This window comes from Malaya genurostris, chromosome 3 (assembly GCF_030247185.1).
Source record: "Malaya genurostris strain Urasoe2022 chromosome 3, Malgen_1.1, whole genome shotgun sequence".
NCBI classification, from domain to species: Eukaryota; Metazoa; Arthropoda; class Insecta; order Diptera; family Culicidae; genus Malaya; species Malaya genurostris.
Genome location: NC_080572.1, coordinates 114,369,689 through 114,391,563, shown reverse-complemented (window position 1 = coordinate 114,391,563; position 21,875 = coordinate 114,369,689). Strand labels below are relative to the sequence as shown.

The following is a 21,875-nucleotide window of genomic DNA, read 5'->3' as shown; positions in this document are numbered from 1 at the left end:
ATTGTCAAATCTATATGACGTTTATAAAGTACCAACTTCCAAAAGATTATGTGTGAAAATTCATTGGCATATTGTCGCAAAACTGAAATGTAGAGGCGGTGCTTGTTTGGGGATGATACTTTCAGCAAGAGCTGTCAAATCGGTAGGAAAATTATGAATTACTCCACCTTTTCAACGATTTTTTATAAAAACCAACAAATTCATTTGAAAAATCATAGTAGAAGTTGAAGAAAAAGTTTTCAATCTGAGATGGTACTGTCACAGACTAACAGACATGACAGTATGAGTAAATTCTTATCAAAATAATTTTTCGTGATTCACTAGTTCCACCTATATTGTACTGCGCGAACTATTTACTATCGGTACACCCCTTGTGTTATGTGAAAGTTTTTTTACTAGTTGGTTTCCCCTCGTTTGTCAACACCGATCAGCTGCTTGCAGGGATGCCTGATTTCATCATAATATTTGAAAATGAATCATCACAATAAATTATTGGATTACGTTGATAATATACTTAACTTTTTCAGCGATGTTGGAAGGAAACCATTTATTTTTCTCAACGTTGCTCATTTAGATTATTTTTTATTGTGTTGGGAATTTTCATCCGTAATTAAGTGGCGGTAGACCAGAAGCAAGTAAATATTGTAACAAAACGGGTTCGATTTTGTACTGCGTTGGAGGATGAGAAGTAGCACAATTATGTATATAGTTTTGGCAATATGTACACACCTAGAAAAAATCGTGTAAATTTACGTCTTCTGAGACCGACATATTCGAGCATCATATATGACTCAATTTTACAGGTAATCGAACACAAGTTTAATGCATTTCGATATATTTTTAACTGCTGAAACATGTAAGATTACACGTCTGCCTTAAAAGTGGGGTATGTTTGACGTACATTTAAATCATTCTTGTGAAATTCAATCATTTTACGAATTACGTTCTTCTGAATTGCGTCATATATGTATTTACGTCACCTGTAAATTTCATAATTTTTTGCTGTGTATTAAATCTGTATCCTGCATGAAATTCGCATGGACGTAGACAAATCAATACATTACAGGTAATTCTGTATGAATGGCAACTCTGTTAGTAAATGAGAAAAATAAACACAGTCTAGATGACAGAAAGGATATTTTTGATAGGGTAACGTGGTGCCATCATGACACAGGTGAGTACTGTCAAAAATAAAGGAATATTCGAAATGACCGTTAAAATGATTGACGAATCTAATTTGAGTGTCGTGTCTGTTAGTCTGTGGTACTGTTGATCTTAATTCATTATGCAAAAACTAATGTTTTTTTTAGAATGGAGCATTAAACTTGGTTTAATACCATTTTTCAAATGCCTGGAAATAACAAATAAAGTTTCCAAAATAAATGGTACTCGATCGCTATACATACTAGTACTCGAGAAATCAACATTACACTGGTTTCTGTTTAAAAAATGTTGATCCGAAAAAACCTAACCTTACCCAATTTCACACATTTCTGAAGATTGTCCATGTTTAATCGTAGTTTACACTAAAAAAAGTAGTAGTAATCACTTTGAAATCGATTTTCTTCTACTTCGAGTGTACTTTGATTGCTGATATCTATTTGTACTATTGAATAAACGATACAAATGTAAATCACTACAACCGATATGAAAAATTCCTTTTCTTGGTTCCATTTTTCATTGACAGGTAATTCAGCTTTACGGCAATGTGTAAATTATGTTTCGATTCATTCCACGCAAAATCAGCCACCAAAAAAATTTTTTTGTTAAATAATTCGAAAATATTCGACACGTATTTATTTATTTCAATATGGTGCGTGGAATTTTCGTGATATGATTTTTTGAAGTTTCTCGTTTACAAAAAAAAACCTTTTTAACAGCCTATACTGTAAAATCTAATAAAGATACAAAAATTCGTCCAAGACTTGAAATGTGCGTCTTTTCTCTAGCTTTTAAATAAGCAGTCCCATAAAACAACCTTTTTAGTATATTTAATTAAAAATAGTTAAAAATTAATAAACAAATAAAAAAGTCAAACTCATGGTTATTTTTTTTAATTTTTTTAGTTGAAAAAAAAAAGAAGCCTTAGGGTAAATTGAGCAGCTGCAAGATTCATATGGGTGGTCTATAATGTAAATGAAACTGAAACAAACGTATCCGTTTTTGTTTTATTTATTCGACCAGTTCTACTGTCAAATTTAAAACTGGTATACATTGCCGTTTTATTTTTTCTATATTTGAAACACAGATAAAAACGCTGCTGGGGCTGCCAGTTTATTTTGTTATAATTTCTAGATTTAAATTTTAAAACTGACATAAAATATGCATCTAGAACTAGAACACTCCTGAATATGCCCTTAGGGCATATTAAGTAGTGTTCTAGTTCTAGATGCATAATTTGTGTCAGTTACAAAATTCAAATTTGGATTTTATAACAAGAAAAACTGGCAGTCCCAGCAGTGTTTTACTCGTGTTTCAAATATACAAAAAATAGAACGGCATCGTAGACAGCGATGCCATTTATAAAGGTTTATCTGTATTATACAGATTTTTACATGCACATACAGATTTCATATAGAATACAGATTTTGTACAGGTTTTTTAAATTCCATGCAGATTCATACAGATTTTTCAAAAAAAGGAAAGAATAAAATAATTTTGTTCGTTTGAGCTCTCTTTGGTAGTAGTGGCGAGATGAGAGTTTTGTAATCTATCGACGAATCACAAATTGATCTAAAAATCTTTAAATGGTGTTGATAGTTTAAGTTGAGCGCTGGGATCCTACATCAACTCACCAAGCCAATATTTGGAAGTATATGAAATTGAAATTATGTTTTGTTGATTCCGATTGGTGATGAAAATTTGAAAGCATTTAATGTCGTCGTTGTAGAATGATATGAATATTGAGCACTCATTCAATTTCTCATTATAAAACCATAAATTTTTGGAATAACATTACCTCAACAAATTTTAATTATAAATATTTCGATTCTATAGTGGATACAGATAAGTACAGATTTTTCATTTTGGGTAATACAGATTTTATATGAAAATATCTGGCATCTCTGATCGTAGACCAGTTTTAAATTTGACAGTAGAACTGGTCGAATAAATAAAACTAGAACGGCTTGCTCGGCATACGTTTGTTCCAGTTTCTGTTCTATTATAGATATTCCATATAGAGCTTCTAGCTGCTGAATTTGCTCTTAGGGGTTTAACTCAATCTTGGAAAAGTTTCAGAGTGGAAAGACCCGCACGCGCGGAGCGTATTGTGCTTGCAGAAAAAAATCAGTAGCGATGCGTCGCTCGCCTGAGTATGATCCTCCAGCGAAGTTCACAGTACTCCAATGGTATGTAGGCCTCAATAAGATACGGTAATCGCACAGAATATAAAGAAACAATTGTATTTAAATAGCGAGAAGTAAACGATATTTATCTGTATTTGATTTGCAAAATAACATTATTACTTTACTGTTTATGTATGTGTGTATGCGGTAAACGTATGTCCTTTATTTTTTCAAACATGACTTTTCCGATGTTTGGTAAACTTGGAAATTTAGTTTTATTCGAATTTCGATTCCGGAATTACCAGAAGATTCCAAGTAACAATTCGAAAGCCTTATGGTTTTGATTAAAATTTATAGGAGTTTTGTAATTGATTTTTAAAATTGTTTTGTAATTAATTTTTCAAATTGCAGTTCTAGTGAACTGGTCCGTTGTATCCTAATCCGAAAGTATCAGAAATATTGGCCAATAACTCTTAAGTGTTATATAAATTACTTGAATAAATTATCTCATCGACTTCTATTGGTTTTGTGTAAATAAATTCGACTATCGCTTTTGGAGTTTCAAGAAGAAGAATTTTTTTGAACGGCATATAAGTGAAAACTCAAAAAATTTCAAAGTCCTAAGAACTATTTATAGAATCACTTTAATTGGTAGAACTTCTTAGTTGATGTTCAATCATAGTTACTTCAATTACACCTTTCTCTGGTTTGCGATTCTGGAAGAACCGGCAAAATGGAAAGAAAAACTTTGAATTGATTACAATCAAGACATCAAAATATAGTTTTATTCATTGTTTATTATGAATTGCTAAATGCACAGTTTTTGATTTTGTTTTGATATGATGAATAACCTTTTTAAAACTTGGAATGGAACCTAACGAAGATTTGTAAGTATTATTTGATATACTTGCAAAAAATATCTGATCACTAACGTAGTACTGTTTCACTGTTTTTTAGATTTGAAACGGCAGAATATTTGGAGGACAATGAAGACACCGGCACTGAACATTTTTATGTGCAACAGAATCCTCCTTTTCCGAGCAGAGACGACTCAATTGAAGCAGCTTTGATAGAGTATGTTGATGAAGTTGAAAGTTGTGGCCGATCAAGAGACGATGATGATACAGGCATGATGGAAACTGATCTAGGAAATCACTTATACATTTTCCAAGGTTCATTCCATCGACGACTTTACCGGGGACAAATGTGTCCTAGAGACGTAGGAAACAAAAATGTTGTTGGGGATTCTATTGATGGTGTAATCAAATGCATTTGGAGTTTCGCTGAAAATCATGTATCGAGGCAAACTGAATTTGATAATAATGGGCAGCAAAGATAAATTCGGACAGAGAAGACATTGAGAAGTTTATTACTTTGCAAGACCAGATAAAAAGAAAGTCGTCTTCAACTTGTTCAATAACTTCTCGATTGCTTACTTCTTGGAGAGGTGAACAAATTAAAATATTCATACTCTGTGAATGTCGAAACCAACGCTCAACATCAAATGGTTCGTAAACAACTGTTATCACCCAATAATCGCGATCGTTCTGGTGCTCATTCTACCTATGATGATGCGGCACTAGCTTCTGAACTGAAGAAAGAAAGTCACCCTGAACTGGAAGGTCATCATAGTTCTTGGTTGTTTATATATATATATATATATATATATATATATATATATATATATATATATATATATATATATATATATATATATATATATATATATATATATATATATATATATATATATATATATATTAAACAGAAAGAGTAAATGCAATTTCAATTATTTTTATATTTTTTTTAAATTCAGATATTTTGCTATCTATGCTTTTGCTAGATATCTATATATATTACATAAGAAGTCATTCAGGAATCATACTCAATCCTAAATCCAGGGGATCCTGTTGTAAACCTTTCTCTGGGAAAAAATTTCCTCCAGGAAAGTTAACGCAATGAGCCAACAGTTCTTTACATGGATATTGTGAAAAATAGCTTATTACTTCACATACGTCACTCATTATTGGTGAGTTTTCTTGGCTTTTTTCGAGAATTATCCATTCGTTCTTGAAGATGTTGTTCAAAGTCATCATTGGAACAATGATCAAGCCACTATTCATCCATTTGTAATATATTATAAAGAATCAAGCAAGATTGAAAAACTGACTATTTATTGTGAAGAGAGTCCTTGTGATCTTTCAGTATGCGATGCATTTAAGTAGCACAAAGACAAAATGAAGCTCTCATTAAAAATACGGTCTAAGCGCTCATATGCAGAAATGCTTAGAACGTTCATTGATGTCCCCGCTTTGTAAACAGAGAACGGTTTTTCGAATCTGGAGGAGCCAGAGGAATCTAACTCTGAAGAAAATAGTGAAGGTACTTCGTTTATCACTTCCCAAGAGTTTAAGAGAAGTTAAGAGAACGAAGTCCTCCTCCAAATTACCAAAAATCTAGCACCTAACATTTCATCTTAAAAAAAATACTACCGTGTTAAACAAACAAAGTCAAAAACAAAGACTATGCCTCCTAGTTTGTCAAATTCATAAACCAATCCAGGATCTAGCACAGAAAAAGATAATAATTCAGTGGGCTCCATTTCACAACCACCAACAGGATTACTAAAGTTTTCGGAAATTGTAGAACACACAGCACCCTTAAAGAGCCTCATAACAGCATAACTTCCAATAGTTAAAACTTTTTAGAAGCAGTTATCAGCTCAATGGCCAATTCTCTCAGGGTTTGTATCAATTAATGGATAATTTATCATCCGCCGCAAATGATGCAATCACTTTAAATTTTAATGACTCAAACATTATACGTCTTGATAGAGACTCTCCGTATGGTGGAGTGCTTTTAGGAATTAAAAAAAGGTGGGTGGGTAATGTCAGAGACATAACTGGATGTCGTGAATACGAAAAAACTGATACGCTCCCATCACTTTTCCGAATATCAGTTAGTTGATTGATTGTATGAATTGTGCAAGCTTTCCTCTTTTTCACTAATAGAGTTTGAAGCGATGCACCTACATTAAAATACAGATTAGTTACATTAAACAGCTACTATTCTACAACTATACATTCCAAACTTGAAACAATTCTTTTATAATTTGCTAATATAGCAGGCTAGGTACAACAAATTTGTAGTTTATTTTTATTGATGCTACAAAGTTCGAAGATATCTGATTCTTCTCGAAATTTCAGTACGAGACAATTGCAATGGCCTGGTCTGAAATGTATCGACGATCTTCGGTATGCAAGAGTGATTCTGATAATAATAATAATAATAATAGTAATAATAATAATAATAATAATACAGATTAACCTGTATATATGGCAACCCTGTTTCGCATGGCATATTTTTACACGGCCCCATACTAGTATAAAGATGTGTTCAACATTCGCTTTCGCATTGCCGTTCGTAATTGAATGTGTTAGTGACGGTACAAATCTGCTTTTCTACCTGTTTCGGAGCCATCGTTCTGACGGTGTCTCGTACGTACAGAGTAGCTGCTTTAACTTAAATGACGCTATTTCTCACATCACATTTCATTTTATACTGGTAGCGGTGTACGGACCTCCCCTTCGCAGAACGGGAAACAGTGAGACGATATAAAAGAGAGAGTTAGTAGAGCGGTAGTCAGTAAGCAAAGGATGACTCTGGTGATTTATTTTCTGCTGAACAACTGATCGTCATTTTTGAAACAATGACAACAAAACTACGAAACTGCAGAACGCGGTTAGATCAAATCAACGCCTTAGGCAAATTCATCATCGAATATGCAATATAATGAGTTGGTTATAGTAAATTGGAATGCTTGCTCACTCAGGAGCAAAACTGCTGAATTGTCCGACTTTCTTCAAGAGAAGAATGCCGATATTGCTATTTTAACTGAAACTCATCTTAAACCTCAAATTTCTATTTTTATTTCCAATTACAGGATTCACAGGCTCGACAGGGCAACTACCAGAGGAGGGGGAGTTGCCATTGCCATTAAACGATCCATTCAGCACAGGCTTCTGTCAGCCTTTAAATTGCAACTTATAGAAGCCATCGGTATTGAGATTACAACGACGATGGGACCCATCATCATCATTGCAGCGTACTGCCCCAAACAAACCAATCTTAGAGATGGTACGTGTGCATCATTGAAGCGAGATCTGGCTATGCTCACTCATCATTGCTGGGGACCTGAACGCACGGCATGAGCTGTGGGGAAACAGAAGACAGAATCGAAACGGATTCGTACTTGCCGAAGATTACGAAGCTGGACAATACAACATCTTCGCTCCGGATCAACCAACGCGACTTTCCAGATCGGGAGTTCATTCCATTTTGGATATATTTATCAGCAACATCGCCATAGACAGTTCTCCGGTTGTCTTCTACGAGCTCTCTTCTGACCACTTTCCAGTAATATTGACGTTGGGACCTTCACCAGAAACAGTGCCTATTCAACCTCGGAGGAACTATTATCGCACCGATTGGGTCCAATTTCAACATATCGCCGACCAACTTATTAATATCGATTTGCCACTTGATTCCCCGATGGAAATCGATGCAGCCCTATCTTCCTTCCAGCATTCAATCGCAGTCGCTCGTGATAGGACGGTTCCAGTACAACATATGCCGAGTTCCTCTCTTCAAATCGACAGTGTCACCAAGAAACTCATCCGACTTCGGAATATCTACCGGAGGCAGTATCAACGAACTGGCATCCTAGATAGGAAGACTACTTATAACAACTTAACTAGGATAATCCAGGAAAGGATATCTGAGCTTCGCAACAGGAACTTCCAGCAAAAGCTTCGAGAAATTCTCCCACATTCAAAGCCCTTCTGGTCCTTAACGAAGGTGCTTAAGAAAAAACCGAAGCCTATTCCTCCTCTGATGTCACCCCAGGACGCAGCTGAAGGAATACCTTTAATCACACCAGTAGAGAAGGCAAATGCGCTAGGCCAGCAATTTGTGTGTTCTCACAATTTAGGACTCAAAATTGTTAGTCCACATGAAAGAGCCGTTGCTGATAGCGTAGCTGAGGTTGACCAATCAGACAGCTTGGTTCCTGAGGAAAGTAGAGTCACTGCGAATGAGCAGATGGCTTTTGTGAAAAAATCCAAAAATATGAAGGCCCCCGGTTTCGACAACACATTCAACATTGAGCTGAAACATTTGAGTATTCGCCCAATTTTCTTCTTAGCTAAAATTTTTAACAGGTGCTGGGAGCTTGGTTACTTCCCTTCAATGTGGAAGTTAGCTAAAGTTATCCCAGTTTTGAAACCGGGGAAAGATCCTTCCTTTTCCAAGAGCTATCGGCCCATCAGCTTACTCTCTGCCCTATCCAAGCTGTTTGAAAAGTTAATACAAAGGCGAATTCTTGCTTTCGCAGATGAACAGGATATATTTCTGAAAGAACAGTTCGGGTTCCGGAAAGGAAGATCCACCATCCACCAACTCACAAGGGTTAACAACGTCATCCAGCAAAACAAATCAGTGTCCAAAACGACTGCCATGGCAATATTGGATATTGAAAAGGCATTCGATAATGTGTGGCACGATGGACTGGTGTTCAAACTGCATCGGTATAATTGTCCCATGTATCTTATTAAAATTATCAAAAATTATCTTGCAGATAGAGCATTCCAGGTTTCTCTAAATAATGCACTTTCAGAAAGATTTACTATTCCTGCTGGTGTACCCCAGGGAAGTATCCTAGGTCCCATTCTATACAACATTTTCACATCAGACATCCCACCTCTTCCGGGTGGTGGTGTTCTGTCACAATTTGCTGATGATACTGCTATTCTTTACAAAGGTCGTGTCATTAATGCTCTGAAGAATAAACTACAGACAGGTCTGGACGCTTTAACGGAATATTTTACAAGCTGGAAAATTGTGATCAATGCAGCAAAAACTCAGGTCATCTTGTTTCCACATTCAAGATCTCCAAAACTTGTTCCATCAGACGAATGCAGAATTCGATTCGGTGATGAGGTCATTCAATGGTCCGATGAAGTGATCTATCTAGGACTCACCTTTGACAGACATCTGATATTCAGGTCACATGTTGACAAAATCGTTCAAAAATGCAGCATACTCATTAGGTCTTTGTATCCGCTGATTTGTAGAATATCTAAACTATGCCTGAAGAATCAGATGGCTGTCTATAAACAAATCATCTACCCCGCAATTGAATACGCAGTCCCTGTTTGGCGGGGCTGTGCACGAACACACAAACTTAGGCTTCAGCGCATTCAAAGTAAGATCTTAAAGATGATTCTAAATTTCCCCCCTCTTGGACAAGGACTAGTGAAGTACATGAGATGGCCTCCCTGGATATACTAGAACAAAAATTCGAACAATACTGCACGAAATTTGAAGAGGGGTGCTCAATCTCTGAAATACAAATAATTCAAAATTTGTACATATTAGGTTAGGGATAGTTATAAGTAGGTAGACATTTTATAAATAATTAAAATAAATATTATGATTAAACATTAGTATGTAAAACAAGAGTAACTAAAACACCTACTATTAATAACGAATCGTATGAACAACAAAGATGAAAGGGCAAAGGGTCAAAACACTTGTACTGTAAAATGTTGATGTAATACACAAAAATAAGATTAATAAACAGATATTTATGCAAAAAAAAAATGAGCGGTAGTCAGTAATACTGAATTGGCTGTCTAACTGTTAACACGCACACAGGAGGAACAATTAAGGGCAAGGCAAAGTCCCGCTCGAACCGTGCTGGTCTGCAGTTCCCAGTTGGCGAAGAATCCATCGTTTGCCTCGGAAGAGGAACTACGCCGAACGTGTCGAATGTCGATACCGGTGCATCGGTCTACCTGGCGGCAGCGATGGAGTACTTGGCTGCCGAAGTGTTGGAATTGGCCGGTAACGCTGCCCGTGACAACAAGAAAACGAAAATCATCCCTAGCCATCCGCAGCTGTCCATCCGTAACGACGAGGAGTTGAAAACCCCGTCCTTTTCAGGACGATCACATCACTGTGATAAAGAAATATTTAGGATTGCTTTAAATTTACCCAGTTCTGATACGCCTGGAAAGTAGAATGCGCAAATCAAGTGGAAACATTTGTTCTAACAATTTGTATAAAGTATACTAGTATAAAGATGTTTCTAAATCAAAATTTTCTTTTTCGTAATGCGAGACAGCGTTACTGTCGTAATTGAATGTGTTAGATATCACGATCAAAAAGCGCCCCATACTAAAGAATTCACGGCAAAAAGAAATACATATTGATCTGTACGTGGCAACTCATTCGCACGGCATATTTCTATACTAGTATAAAGATGTATTCAACATCATCACTTCTACTTTCGCATTGCCGTTCGTAATTGAATGTGTTAGTGACAGTGCAAATTGATTTAACTTCTCGTGTGTGCCTTGTTTTGGCAACAGTTGCTCGGAAAATTGTAGGAAAGCGACAAAATTCAACTAGTTCTTTATGATTATTTTTAGCACTTGAAAGTGCTATTTGAATGGGCCTTGCTTGCTGGAATTTTCGGCTTCCTTTCACCCGGTTTTCGCTGTCATCGTGCTGACAGCGTCCCGTATGTTCAGAGTAGCTGCTTTAACTTAAATGACGCTATTTTTCACATCACCTTTGTTAGAATTCCTTTCCTGTACGCAGAACGGGAAACAGTGAGATGACAGGTCCACGATGTTGCTCTCGTGTGTCTTGTTTCGGGAACAGATGCTCAGCAAATGGTAGGAAAAATGAAGCACTCAACTTTTATATGGATGCTCTTGTATAGATGCAGACATCTCGCGTTCTGATTGGCTGGTGCTGTCATGGGTTAAATCAAACAGGTTTTTCAATAGTGTACTAATGAAAAACTTCAATATTGTTGCAATACACGTTCAAGTTGAAAATTTTCGATTCTATTGGTAGTTAGATTATATAAATCCTTCTACAGATCACTGAGCTATGGGCTTTCAAAATACGAGAAACGCAAACGCGCCTTATGAATTATCCTCTTTGATACTCGTTTATACCAAATATTTAAGAAAAGTTTAATTTTGAACTATTTGAGATTATGTCACACAACTGAAAATTTTATCAAAAAATTGTGATCATATTTCCGATGGCATGTTGCAAGAATTATGTTGATTCATTAGATACAACAGGAGATATTCACGATCAAAAACTTATCACTCTCTCAGAGGGTAAATTTTGAAAAGGCGCCCCATAGTAAAGTAAGTCGTATTCACGACAAAAACTTTTAACATTTAACATTTTTAACATTTAAGGAAAATACATTTGTATAGCTTCCGGTTTATATTACTCCTAGAGCACAATTTAGACAGCGACAGCTTAATGAAATGTTCGAACCCCTTCCTGCTCCACGTTTGATTCTGGGAGATTTCAATTCGCAATTATGTGGGGTTCCGTTTATTATGATAAAACATCATCTTTAATATATAATATTAGCGACAATTTTAACATGACATTATTAAATATGGGTAGCAAGATACACGTCCAAGTGCATTAGATTTGTCTCTTTGCTCGACTTTAATTCGAATAGATTGCATCTGGAAAGTATTTCCTGATTTACATGGTAGCGATCATTTACCAATAATCATCTCAATTAGCAGTAGTAATTGCTTTGCTACTTCAATTAATATTCCATATGATTTGACAAAAATATTTAGTGAATTAAATACTAAAGTAGTATTTCAAGCATCCTAAATTCAACGGAAGAGCTCCCCCCACTTGAAGAATATGACTTTCTCGTTTGTTCGATACTGGAGGCCACAGAAAAACCCCTGGTAGGACAAAGAGTGCTTGAAGGCCAAACTCGCAAAACAAACTGCTTTCAAGACGTTTCTAAACGGGGAGGGGGAACTTCTCAGAATTTAGAAAAATTCGTGGTTTAAGAAACCAAGTACAAAATCATACTTCGGGTCAAGAAATATAGCTGCTGGAGACATTTTGTCGAAAGTTTGCCAAGAGACACTTCAATGAGCACGCTTTGGAACACGGTCAGACAAATGAGGAATCGTAACGTGGGAAATGAGAGTGATGAATAGTCGAACCGATGGATATTTGACTTTGCTAGGAAAGTTTGCACAGATTCTGTTCCTACGCAGAGCATTATTCGGGAATCTCCTCCAAATAATGGTTTTATTAATAACCCCTTTTCAATGATGCAATTTTCTATAGAACTCTTGTCTTGTAACAACAACGCTCCTGGGTTGGACAGAATTAAATTCAACTTGGTGAAGAATCTGCCCGACCTCGCAAAAAGCCGTTTGTTGGAATTGTTCAACAAGTTTCTTGAGCAAAATATGGTTCCACCTGACTGGAAGCAAGTGAACGTTATCGCCATTCAAAAGCCGGGGAAACCAGCTTACAATCACAACTTACATAGACCCATTGCAATATTGTCCAGCATCAGAAAATTCTTCGAAAAATTATTCTTCGACGTCTCGACACTTGGGTCGAGTCGAACGGTTTGTTGTCAGATACTCAGTTTGGCTTCCGTAGAAATAAAGGGACGAATGATTGCCTTGCATTACTTTCGTCTGACATCGAAATTGCTTTCGTTCAAAAACAACAAATGGCATCTGTATTTTGAGACATAAAAGAAGCATTTGATTCAGTTTCCATTGATGTTCTTTCAGACAAGCTCCACCAACATGGACTTCCACCGGTTATAAATAATTATTTGCACAACCTTTTGTCAGAGAAACGCATGCATTTTTCACACGGCGATTTGGCAACATTCAGAATTAGCTACATGGGTCTACCGCAAGGCTCATGCCTCAGTCCGCTCCTTTATAATTTTTACGTGAATGACATTGACAGCTGTCTAGTAACCCCATGCACACTAAGAAAATTGCCCGATGATGGCGTGGTTTCAGTTACTGGGCCCAAAGCTGATGATCTGCAAAAACCATTGCAAGATACCTTAGATAACTTGTCCGTTTGGACTGTTCATCAGGGTTTCAAATTCTCTAAGGAGAAAACAAAGTTGGTCGTCTTTTCAAGAAAGCATGATCCCGCGCAGCTTCAGCTTTATATGATGAGAAGAATGATCTAACAGGTTTTGACTTCCAAATACCTCGGGGTGTGGTTTGATTCCAAATGCACGTGGGATTGCACATTAAGCATCTGATAACGAAATGCCAACAAAAAGTAATTTTTTCTCGAACAAGAACAGGATCTTGGTGGGGTGCTCATCCGGAAGATCTAATAAAATTGTATCAGACAACGATACTTTCAGTGATGGAATATGGATGCGTTTGTTTTCGTTCCGCTGCAAACTCTTATATTATCAAACTTGAGCGAATCGTAGTATCGTTGTTTGCGAATCGCCTTAGGCTGCACGCATTCGACATATACAATGAGTCTTGAAGTTCTGGTCCATTAAAAGATCGCTTTTGGGAGCTTTCATCACTGCTGCTAATAAGATGTGAGGTACTGAATCCCCTGGTTATTAATAACTTTCGAAGGGCTAGACGAGCTTCAATTTCAAACAAGATTCATGCATGACAGTATATTTTAACCATATGTCACATAAAATCGACCCTTCAAAATATATTCTTATCCGTGACAGACTCCTAAATGTCCCTGACTCAACTTTCATTTTCGACACATCCATGCAGCGTGAAGATCACATACGCTCGATGAAAATCCCAAAAATATTTTCAATTAAGTTCTGGCATATTGACTCTGAGAAAATGTTTTACACGGACGGATCACGAATTGAAAACGCTACTGGGTTTGGTGCGTTCAACATTAATTTTTCGGCCTTCAAGAACTTGCATCTATTTATATAGCATGGTTAGCAGCAGCTCATTATAGCTTGAGTGAAATCGTCACATTATCTCCAAACTATTATTTCCTCTTCACAGATAGTCTGAGGCAATTGATGCCATTAGCTCAAAAATGACTGACGAAAATGAATTGTTTATCTTGGGCAAAATGATCAAAATACCGCATAACTCTGAAATTCGCATATAAAAAACGCATAACTCTGAAACTTCGCATAAAAAAACCGCATAACTCTGAAATTTCGCATAAAAGACCGCAGAAGGGAAACCGCATAACTCTGAAAATTCGCATAAAAAAACCGCATAACTCTGAAAATTTGCATAAAAAAAGTCGCGTAAAAAAACCGCATAAAAAAAGACCTCAGTGTATTGTGATGTCAGATCTCAACTAATAAATTCTTTGCGTACCCAAGGTAGACTATCTAATATCCCAGTTCGCGACATTCCTGCTTGTCGTGATCTTCCTTACATGAAACTTCTTTATCATTTCATTAGGACCATTGAAGTCTCAATTTCATAATTGACCCTTTTAAAACCTAGTTCTGACTCTAACTACGTCCATTAGTTCAATCAATAGCTAAATTTGATTAAAAATGATGTACTGATACAAACAAACTTGAAATATTTTATGAAATTATCAACAAAATATATAAAGATAACAGCTCATAATTTATAGCAGCTAATCGTTTGGTTCAAATAATATTCTTGAGTAGATTTAATAATAAATGGAAAAATAGCTAATATGATATTTAAATAATTAGAGGAATATGTTTTATTAAATTCAAATCGTTGTGACTACATTAGAATTATATTAGGATAAGAACTTTTTGTAAAAGTGTTGCTACAGCGAAAAAAAATTTATGTAAACTGCCTTAAGAAATAAACGTATCTATGAAAACAAAACGAACCAAAATGTTTTAGGGTACACAAAAATATCATTGCTTCATTCCAATAACATAAAAAAGATTGCTGCGAGATTCTTTTCAACTACCACAGAAATGAGTTATCATATACATACATTTGCGAAAAATGAAGCTTAAAGGTTAGTTAAATTTTAAAATCGGATACAGATAATCAAAACATGAAAATAACACATGGATCAATAAGTCCCGAGACTAAAGCAGACATGGCGCTCGTAGTAAACCAGTAACCACGTCTTTCTAGAGTGCTAACCTTTGCTTGAAACGGGTCAAAATTTTAAGTCCGACCAGAAACAGCTGAGTTATCGAGGTTGGAGTAAAGACGTTTTGTAGTTTGTTTAAAAAATGGAAAAAAACGAGTTTCGTGTTTTGATAAAACATTGTTTTTTAATGGGTAAAAACACCGTGCAAGCGAAACAATGGATTGAAAAATGTTATCCGGACTCTTGTCCATCAAGCCGTTACACCGGAAAATGTGAGTGAAGTGATAAAATAATGAAAGATCGTAAAGTGAAGCTCCGTGAGATTGCTGAGATGACACAGATATCATATGGAAGTGTATTTACTATCCTTCATGAAAAATTGAGCATGAAAAAGGTTTTTTCCAAGTGGGTGCCGCGATTGCTTTCGATGGAACAAAAACAGCAACGAGTCGATGATTCAGAAAGCAGTTTATCTCTATTTACTCGCAACAAAAAAGACTTCTTGCATCGTTACGTGACCATGGACGAAACATGGATACATCACTACACTCCAGAGTCGAAGCGGCAGTCATCTGAGTGACGCACAGCTGGCGAAAGCCGTCCGAAGCGTCCGAAAACACAGCAGTCAGCTAGCAAAGTCATGGCGTCAGTTTTTTGGGATACGCATTGCGTGACTTTCATTGACTACCTCGAAAAAGGTAAATCGATCAATAGTGATTATTATATTGACTTACTGGTGCGTTTGAAGGAGGAAATCGCAAAAAAACAACCGCACATGCAGAGAAAAAAATCTTTTTTCATCAAGACAATGCACCCTGCCTCAAGTCGATGAAAACAATGGCGAAATTTAACGAATTGGGCTTTGATCTGCTTCCCCACCCCCCATACTCGCCAGACTACTGGCTCTTTGCTGATCTTAAAAAAATGCTCCAGGGAAAAAGATTTGGCTCAAATGAGGAGGTCATCGCTGAAACTGAAGCTTATTTTGAAGCGAAAGATAATTTTTTTATAAACATGGTATTGAAAAATTGGAAAAACGTTGGAACCATTGTATCACCCTAAAAGGTGATTATGTTGATGAATAAAAAAAAATTTTGCAAAAAAAATGTTGTTTCCATTGTTAGTCTCGGAACTTATTAATCCATGTGTTATACATCAATAATGAGTGTCGGTGCTGACAAGAAATAATAAAGTTTTTTTGCAAAACGACAATTGAATTACTATTTTCTGCACATTATAATACCAATATTGTACTTTGAAACTTGAATACAGTGTGGTTATGGAAAACCACACCTAATTTATGATAATTGTGTGTTTTTTTTTTATTTTGTTTTCCAAATATCTCGAAAACAACTTCTCCAATTGTCCTGATATCAAAGAATAGCTTATTCAAAATTTCATAAGAATTACAAAAAATATAAATTTGGCGAAGAAGAACCCAGCCTAACTTAAAAACGTGATTAATCCACCTAGCAGTGAGATGATACCTTTTTTATCAATCCGCATGTGTTTTTTGCATGAATATTCTTCGGTGTTTAAGTTTTCATTACATTATTTTAATGACCGTCGTTTTAAGCGACAATTTGAGATTGTAATCACTCATTACTCTGTAATGTCGAAACTGCAAATACAATCGAATTTAAATCTAGAAGTGTGATAATAGATTAAACATGCCATGATATGTAAGTTCCACTTTAGAGTTTACGGTAATTTAAGGTACTTCCAGAGCCGGTATTCAGGAACCAGCATAACCCAAACCGATTCGTATGGCCATATGACGAATAAATTACAGTTTTGAGTACAACTTTGAAGCTTAATTGGATAAAATTCATTAATTTTTATATGTATGTATAAAACTAATTAATTTTGTATATAAGTTTAATTCAATTTGAATTTTTGTTTCTGAAATTTGATTGGGCTTTTTTGAGAAAACGATTTAGCTTTGAGAAACGATTTTATACTGGAACCGGAATTCTAAAATCGGTATGGCCGAAGTCAGATAAATTCACCTGAATAGCTGTATAGTTTACATTTGTTTCAAAATATTTGAAAATCAGTGAAGACATCTTTGAGAAATCATAGCACGAATTAAATTTTTAGGTGCCTTCTGAATCGACAACTGAATACCACTAAAACTGAAAAAAGTTGATTTTTTTTTATCGACTATCCAAATCTGCTAACCCGATAAACCTGATTAATTTATGTGGAATAGACCGGAAGTTGGATCTGACTGAAGATGAATGAAGATGAATCTTAGATGATTCTTAGATTTCATTTGAATCTTAGATCGGTTCTGCCATCTACGAGAAGAATGACTTACACAATTTTGATTTCGTTTCACATATCATCCTGTAGTTCCGGAACCAGAAGTCAGAACCAAACATAATTCAGGAACTTTGTTTGGGAGCATACGAAGTTTCGTATGAATCTGAATTTGCAGAAAAGAAATTTTCCGAGAAAATTGAGTGAAATTATTTGTCACACACGCATTTGCTGATCTCGACGAACTGATTCGAATGGTATATGGATGTTATGTTCTTCCAGCTTTTATTGCTGTAAGTAGTTTAAAACAATATAATTTAAAAAAAAATCTGCCATCATCTGGTTTATATATGTCATATTCGAACGATTATGTTGCCAAAAACGAACCGTGCTAAAATCGGTCCGAGGCTAAATTCCATGAAAAAAGATGCTGTACACAGTCTTTTTGGTACTTAGAAACAATTGTATGTAACAGTATAAAAAACGTGTTTTCCGTTGCTCCCAAGCATTTCTTTGTCATACAGCGCTCAAAACTCCTACTGCTGGAATAGGGGGAAAAGTCGTTTACACAAAAATTTCGATATCTCCGTTAAAAATGGACGGATTTTAACAATCTATGGCTTGTTGGATAGGTATTGCCGTGTAGAATCTAAGTCTGGAAACATATTCTGTTTTTAAAGTCAATTGTGACAGATACTGTCAAAAAACTGAAAATTTTGACATAAAACTTCGTATAACTCAAAAAGTAAACATCCGATCTCAAAACCATTCAATAGCGTTTTGGGTGACGGGGAGACCTTTCATTTGCGACTAGTTTGATCAAAATCGGTCCAGCCATTTCTGAGATCTCGACCTCTTAGTTGACAACACACATACAGACACACACACACATAAACACACACACACAGACATTTGCTCAGTTCGTCGAGCTGAATCGATTGGTATATGACATTCGGCCCTCCGGGCCTCGGAAAAATTTTCGAAAGTTTGAGCGAATTCTATACTTATTTTTTATATATATAAAAAAAGGTAAAAAGGATATATTCTCATAAAATATCAATTTTCTCGATTCAATTGCTCATATATCTCGGAAATGGCTGCATTTAGGAAGTAGATTGAAAAATAACGTAGCTTGAAAAATAATATTTGATTGCTCGAACACATTTATTCCTATAAAAAACATCGTTTTTTCTAAAATCAACAAAAAGTTTTTCTTCGGTAAATTTTTTTATAGATCACGTCTCCAACAGTCTTTAAGATTCATTAGTTTCTATGTAATTTGACGTTATATTTGAATTATATTTGAAAAATCAAAAGCTATTTTTTTTCAGTGTATACCTTATGATCAAAAAGAACCGGAATTTTCATTTTAAAATTCCCGCGCTTGTCCAATCGGTAAACTTTTATTCTCTCAACGTTGGCAACACTTTTATACACATTCTGTTAAATTTTGACGCATATCGTACGATTAGTTTTTGTTTGGCGTCTATACAAAGAAGTTGAAAAATTTTCGTGTGGCGATTTTTATAATGGATGAAAATTTACAACGTCGTGCATCAAATTTTGTGTTGCAAATGGATTTCAATGTTCCGAAACGTTGAAAATGTTAGAAAAGGCCTTTGGTGAATCGTGTCTAGGAAAAACACAGGCATAAGAGTGGTATAAATGCTTCAAAGGTGGTCGTACAAGCTTGGATCATGATGAGATCCCTGGCCGCCCAACAACATCTGTTACTGAAGAAAACATTGAATCGACGAAGCAAATCGTGTTGCAAAATCGTTCTGTACCGATTAGAGAGATTGCTGTGTTGTTGGGCATCTCTTATGGACCAGCCGAACACATTTTAACTGATGTTTTGGGTTTGAAACGCGTCGCTTCTCGGCTGGTGCCAAAAAAGCTGAATTTCATTCAAAAACAGCGTCGTGTTGATGTGGCCAAAGATATGATTTCCAACGCAGATAGTGACCCCACATTCATCGAATGCATCATAACTGGTGATGAGGTGTGGATCTATGAATATGACGTCGAAACCGCACAACAATCGACCGAATGGCGCTTCGAAGGCGAGCCGAAACCATCCATTATAAAAATCGCCACACGAAAATTTTTCAACTTCTTTGTATAGACGCCAAACAAAAACTAATCGTACGATATGCGTCAAAATTTGACAGAATGTGTATAAAAGTGTTGCCAACGTTGAGAGCATAAAAGTTTACCGATTGGACAAGCGCGGGAATTTTAAAATGAAAATTCCGGTTCTTTTTTTATTATAAGGTATTTCTTTTGAAAGCTCAATTGATTGCTTAAAACTTTTTCTTAGACAAAATCTTCGTAAAAGCTAAAAAAAATTCGAAATATTATTGTTTAAAAATAATGTTGCTTAAAACTCATACGTCCCTTTCCAAAACAGGCTCTGAAAAATATCTCAAGACTAGTGAAAAATACTTTATTTGCCATACCGATCACACATGCAAAGTTAAAAGGGGGCCGTGTCAGAATATGGACGATTTGGCGCAGAATTGCTCTATAGCAATGCGAAAACTAGAAGTGAATGCACCTATTTTCATCATACCCTTAGAGTCAATTGATCGAAGAGAGACAGCAGATCTCACTCTAACTTATGGTTTCAGTAAATGAGAAGACTACAGGAGCTGAGATGAATGGGGATACCGGCACCCTACTATTTGTCGTCAAACAGCGGATATGATGAAATGGATATTACCGATACATTTAGGATATTGGCATACGTCATCTGAGGTGGTTCCTTTGTAAACATTATTATCTTCAAGTATCTTATAACATTGGTTAGTCATATTGATAACCTATCGGTGAAGTCATGGCAGTACACGCTAATAAGATACTTGACCGATACTTCTTTCCGAACAGAATTTGCAGCCGATTGAAAATAATAGCATCCTATTGAAGAAAGGAATCTATTCACGTTTTGAATCGATCATATTACGACGGCTTGCAAGGCCAGTGCCTTATGCTCTAAACTTCCGATCCAGTCATATTGAGTTGATAACCTATAAACTTGGGAAAACATACTACCCAAAACAACCAAACACCTTGAAACAACTGGAACCGAACCACAATATATACGAGAATAGATAAAATATAACATCGAAAGCATGTCCGATAAGCGACCGGCTGGAAAGCTTCTCTTATAAATATCGCTGCTAATTACCACTTCCAATTAGTTGCAACAAAAAAACGGTTACTGAAAGATTTTTTCAAAGCATGTACAATAATATCTTGCGATGTTTTGCAATAGTTACCATAGTTTCTTTCGCCACCGGTGAGTTCGATCCATTAATTTGCATGAACCTACCGGATGGCACCAAAGTTCCTAGTCCGACAGTTTGCAATCAATTCTATGTGTGCGAGGACGGAATGCTAAGCGAAGAAGGAATATGTCCCCCGAATATGCTGTTTAATCCTGACAATGAGGAGTGTGATTTCCCTGAAAATGTGGACTGTGGAGATGTTCCTCTACCTCCGGAAATGGAAACTGAGGCTCCAACCGAAGGTACAACTGAATCAGCAATGACAACTGATTCCACGGCAGCAATGGAAAGTTGTCCAGAAAATGATCCACCCGAACCGTTATTTCTGTCCGTCCCCGATAATTGCAATGCTCATATCTTGTGCTATCAAGGCAAAGAAGTTTTACTAGAGTGCACTGCTGGACTACACTGGAATATAGAAACTAAGAAATGTGATTATCCGGCAAATGCTAACTGCGCTGTGAGATTTTGAATAGTTTCATCGACTATAAATTTAATTCAATATTATTTTTTCCTTCTAGGAACCGGATGAATTTGGTTGCCCTAAGAATGGCATAGATTTTCTCGCTCATCCAGCTAACTGCAGGAAATATATATACTGTAGGGACGGATTTTCGCGAGTGCAAAGCTGTACGTTTTTGCATAAATTTGATCCCACCAAGAAAACCTGCACAATTGATTATGAATGCTAAGCATAGTTGTTAATTCTTCAAATAGAGAGATATGTAAGGGTAATCTCAAAACAGACTTTCAGGCAAGAAATAATATCAACCAAATAGTTATGTTAACTTTCATTGTCAATATAATTCATACTAAAATAATGATGATATTTGTACTAAAATTCTTGTAAATGATTTCGTTGTTCTAGTCACAGTTGCGCCATTATTTTGAACACAGGTGCGGCGTTGATGTTTGATTGGATTTGGTTTGAGGGACACTTAATATCCGCCAATCCGCGCTTCATTTTCTCGGCGATGACTAAACATCAACAATTTTTGATTTTAACAAACTTAGATTCAAATGAAACGTTTTATGATAACATAGATAGCTGTTTATTTTTAACTGGATTCAACTTTGGGGTCCGAAATTAAAGGGTAAAGCGTAGAGT

General features: G+C 35.9%; 1 protein-coding gene across 1 annotated transcript in view; it reads left to right on the top strand.

Annotated features, from left to right (window-relative positions):
* Positions 1-21,520, top strand: part of LOC131433934 (uncharacterized) — a 46,635-nt gene extending 25,115 nt beyond the window's left edge. Inside the window, exons 4-5 of the mRNA XM_058600554.1 lie at positions 20,681-21,227; positions 21,289-21,520. Coding sequence (XP_058456537.1) covers positions 20,681-21,227; positions 21,289-21,459 — 718 coding nt within the window. The 3' untranslated portion in view covers positions 21,460-21,520. The remainder of the gene's footprint in view (positions 1-20,680; positions 21,228-21,288) is intronic.
* Positions 21,521-21,875: the final 355 nt, after the last annotated feature.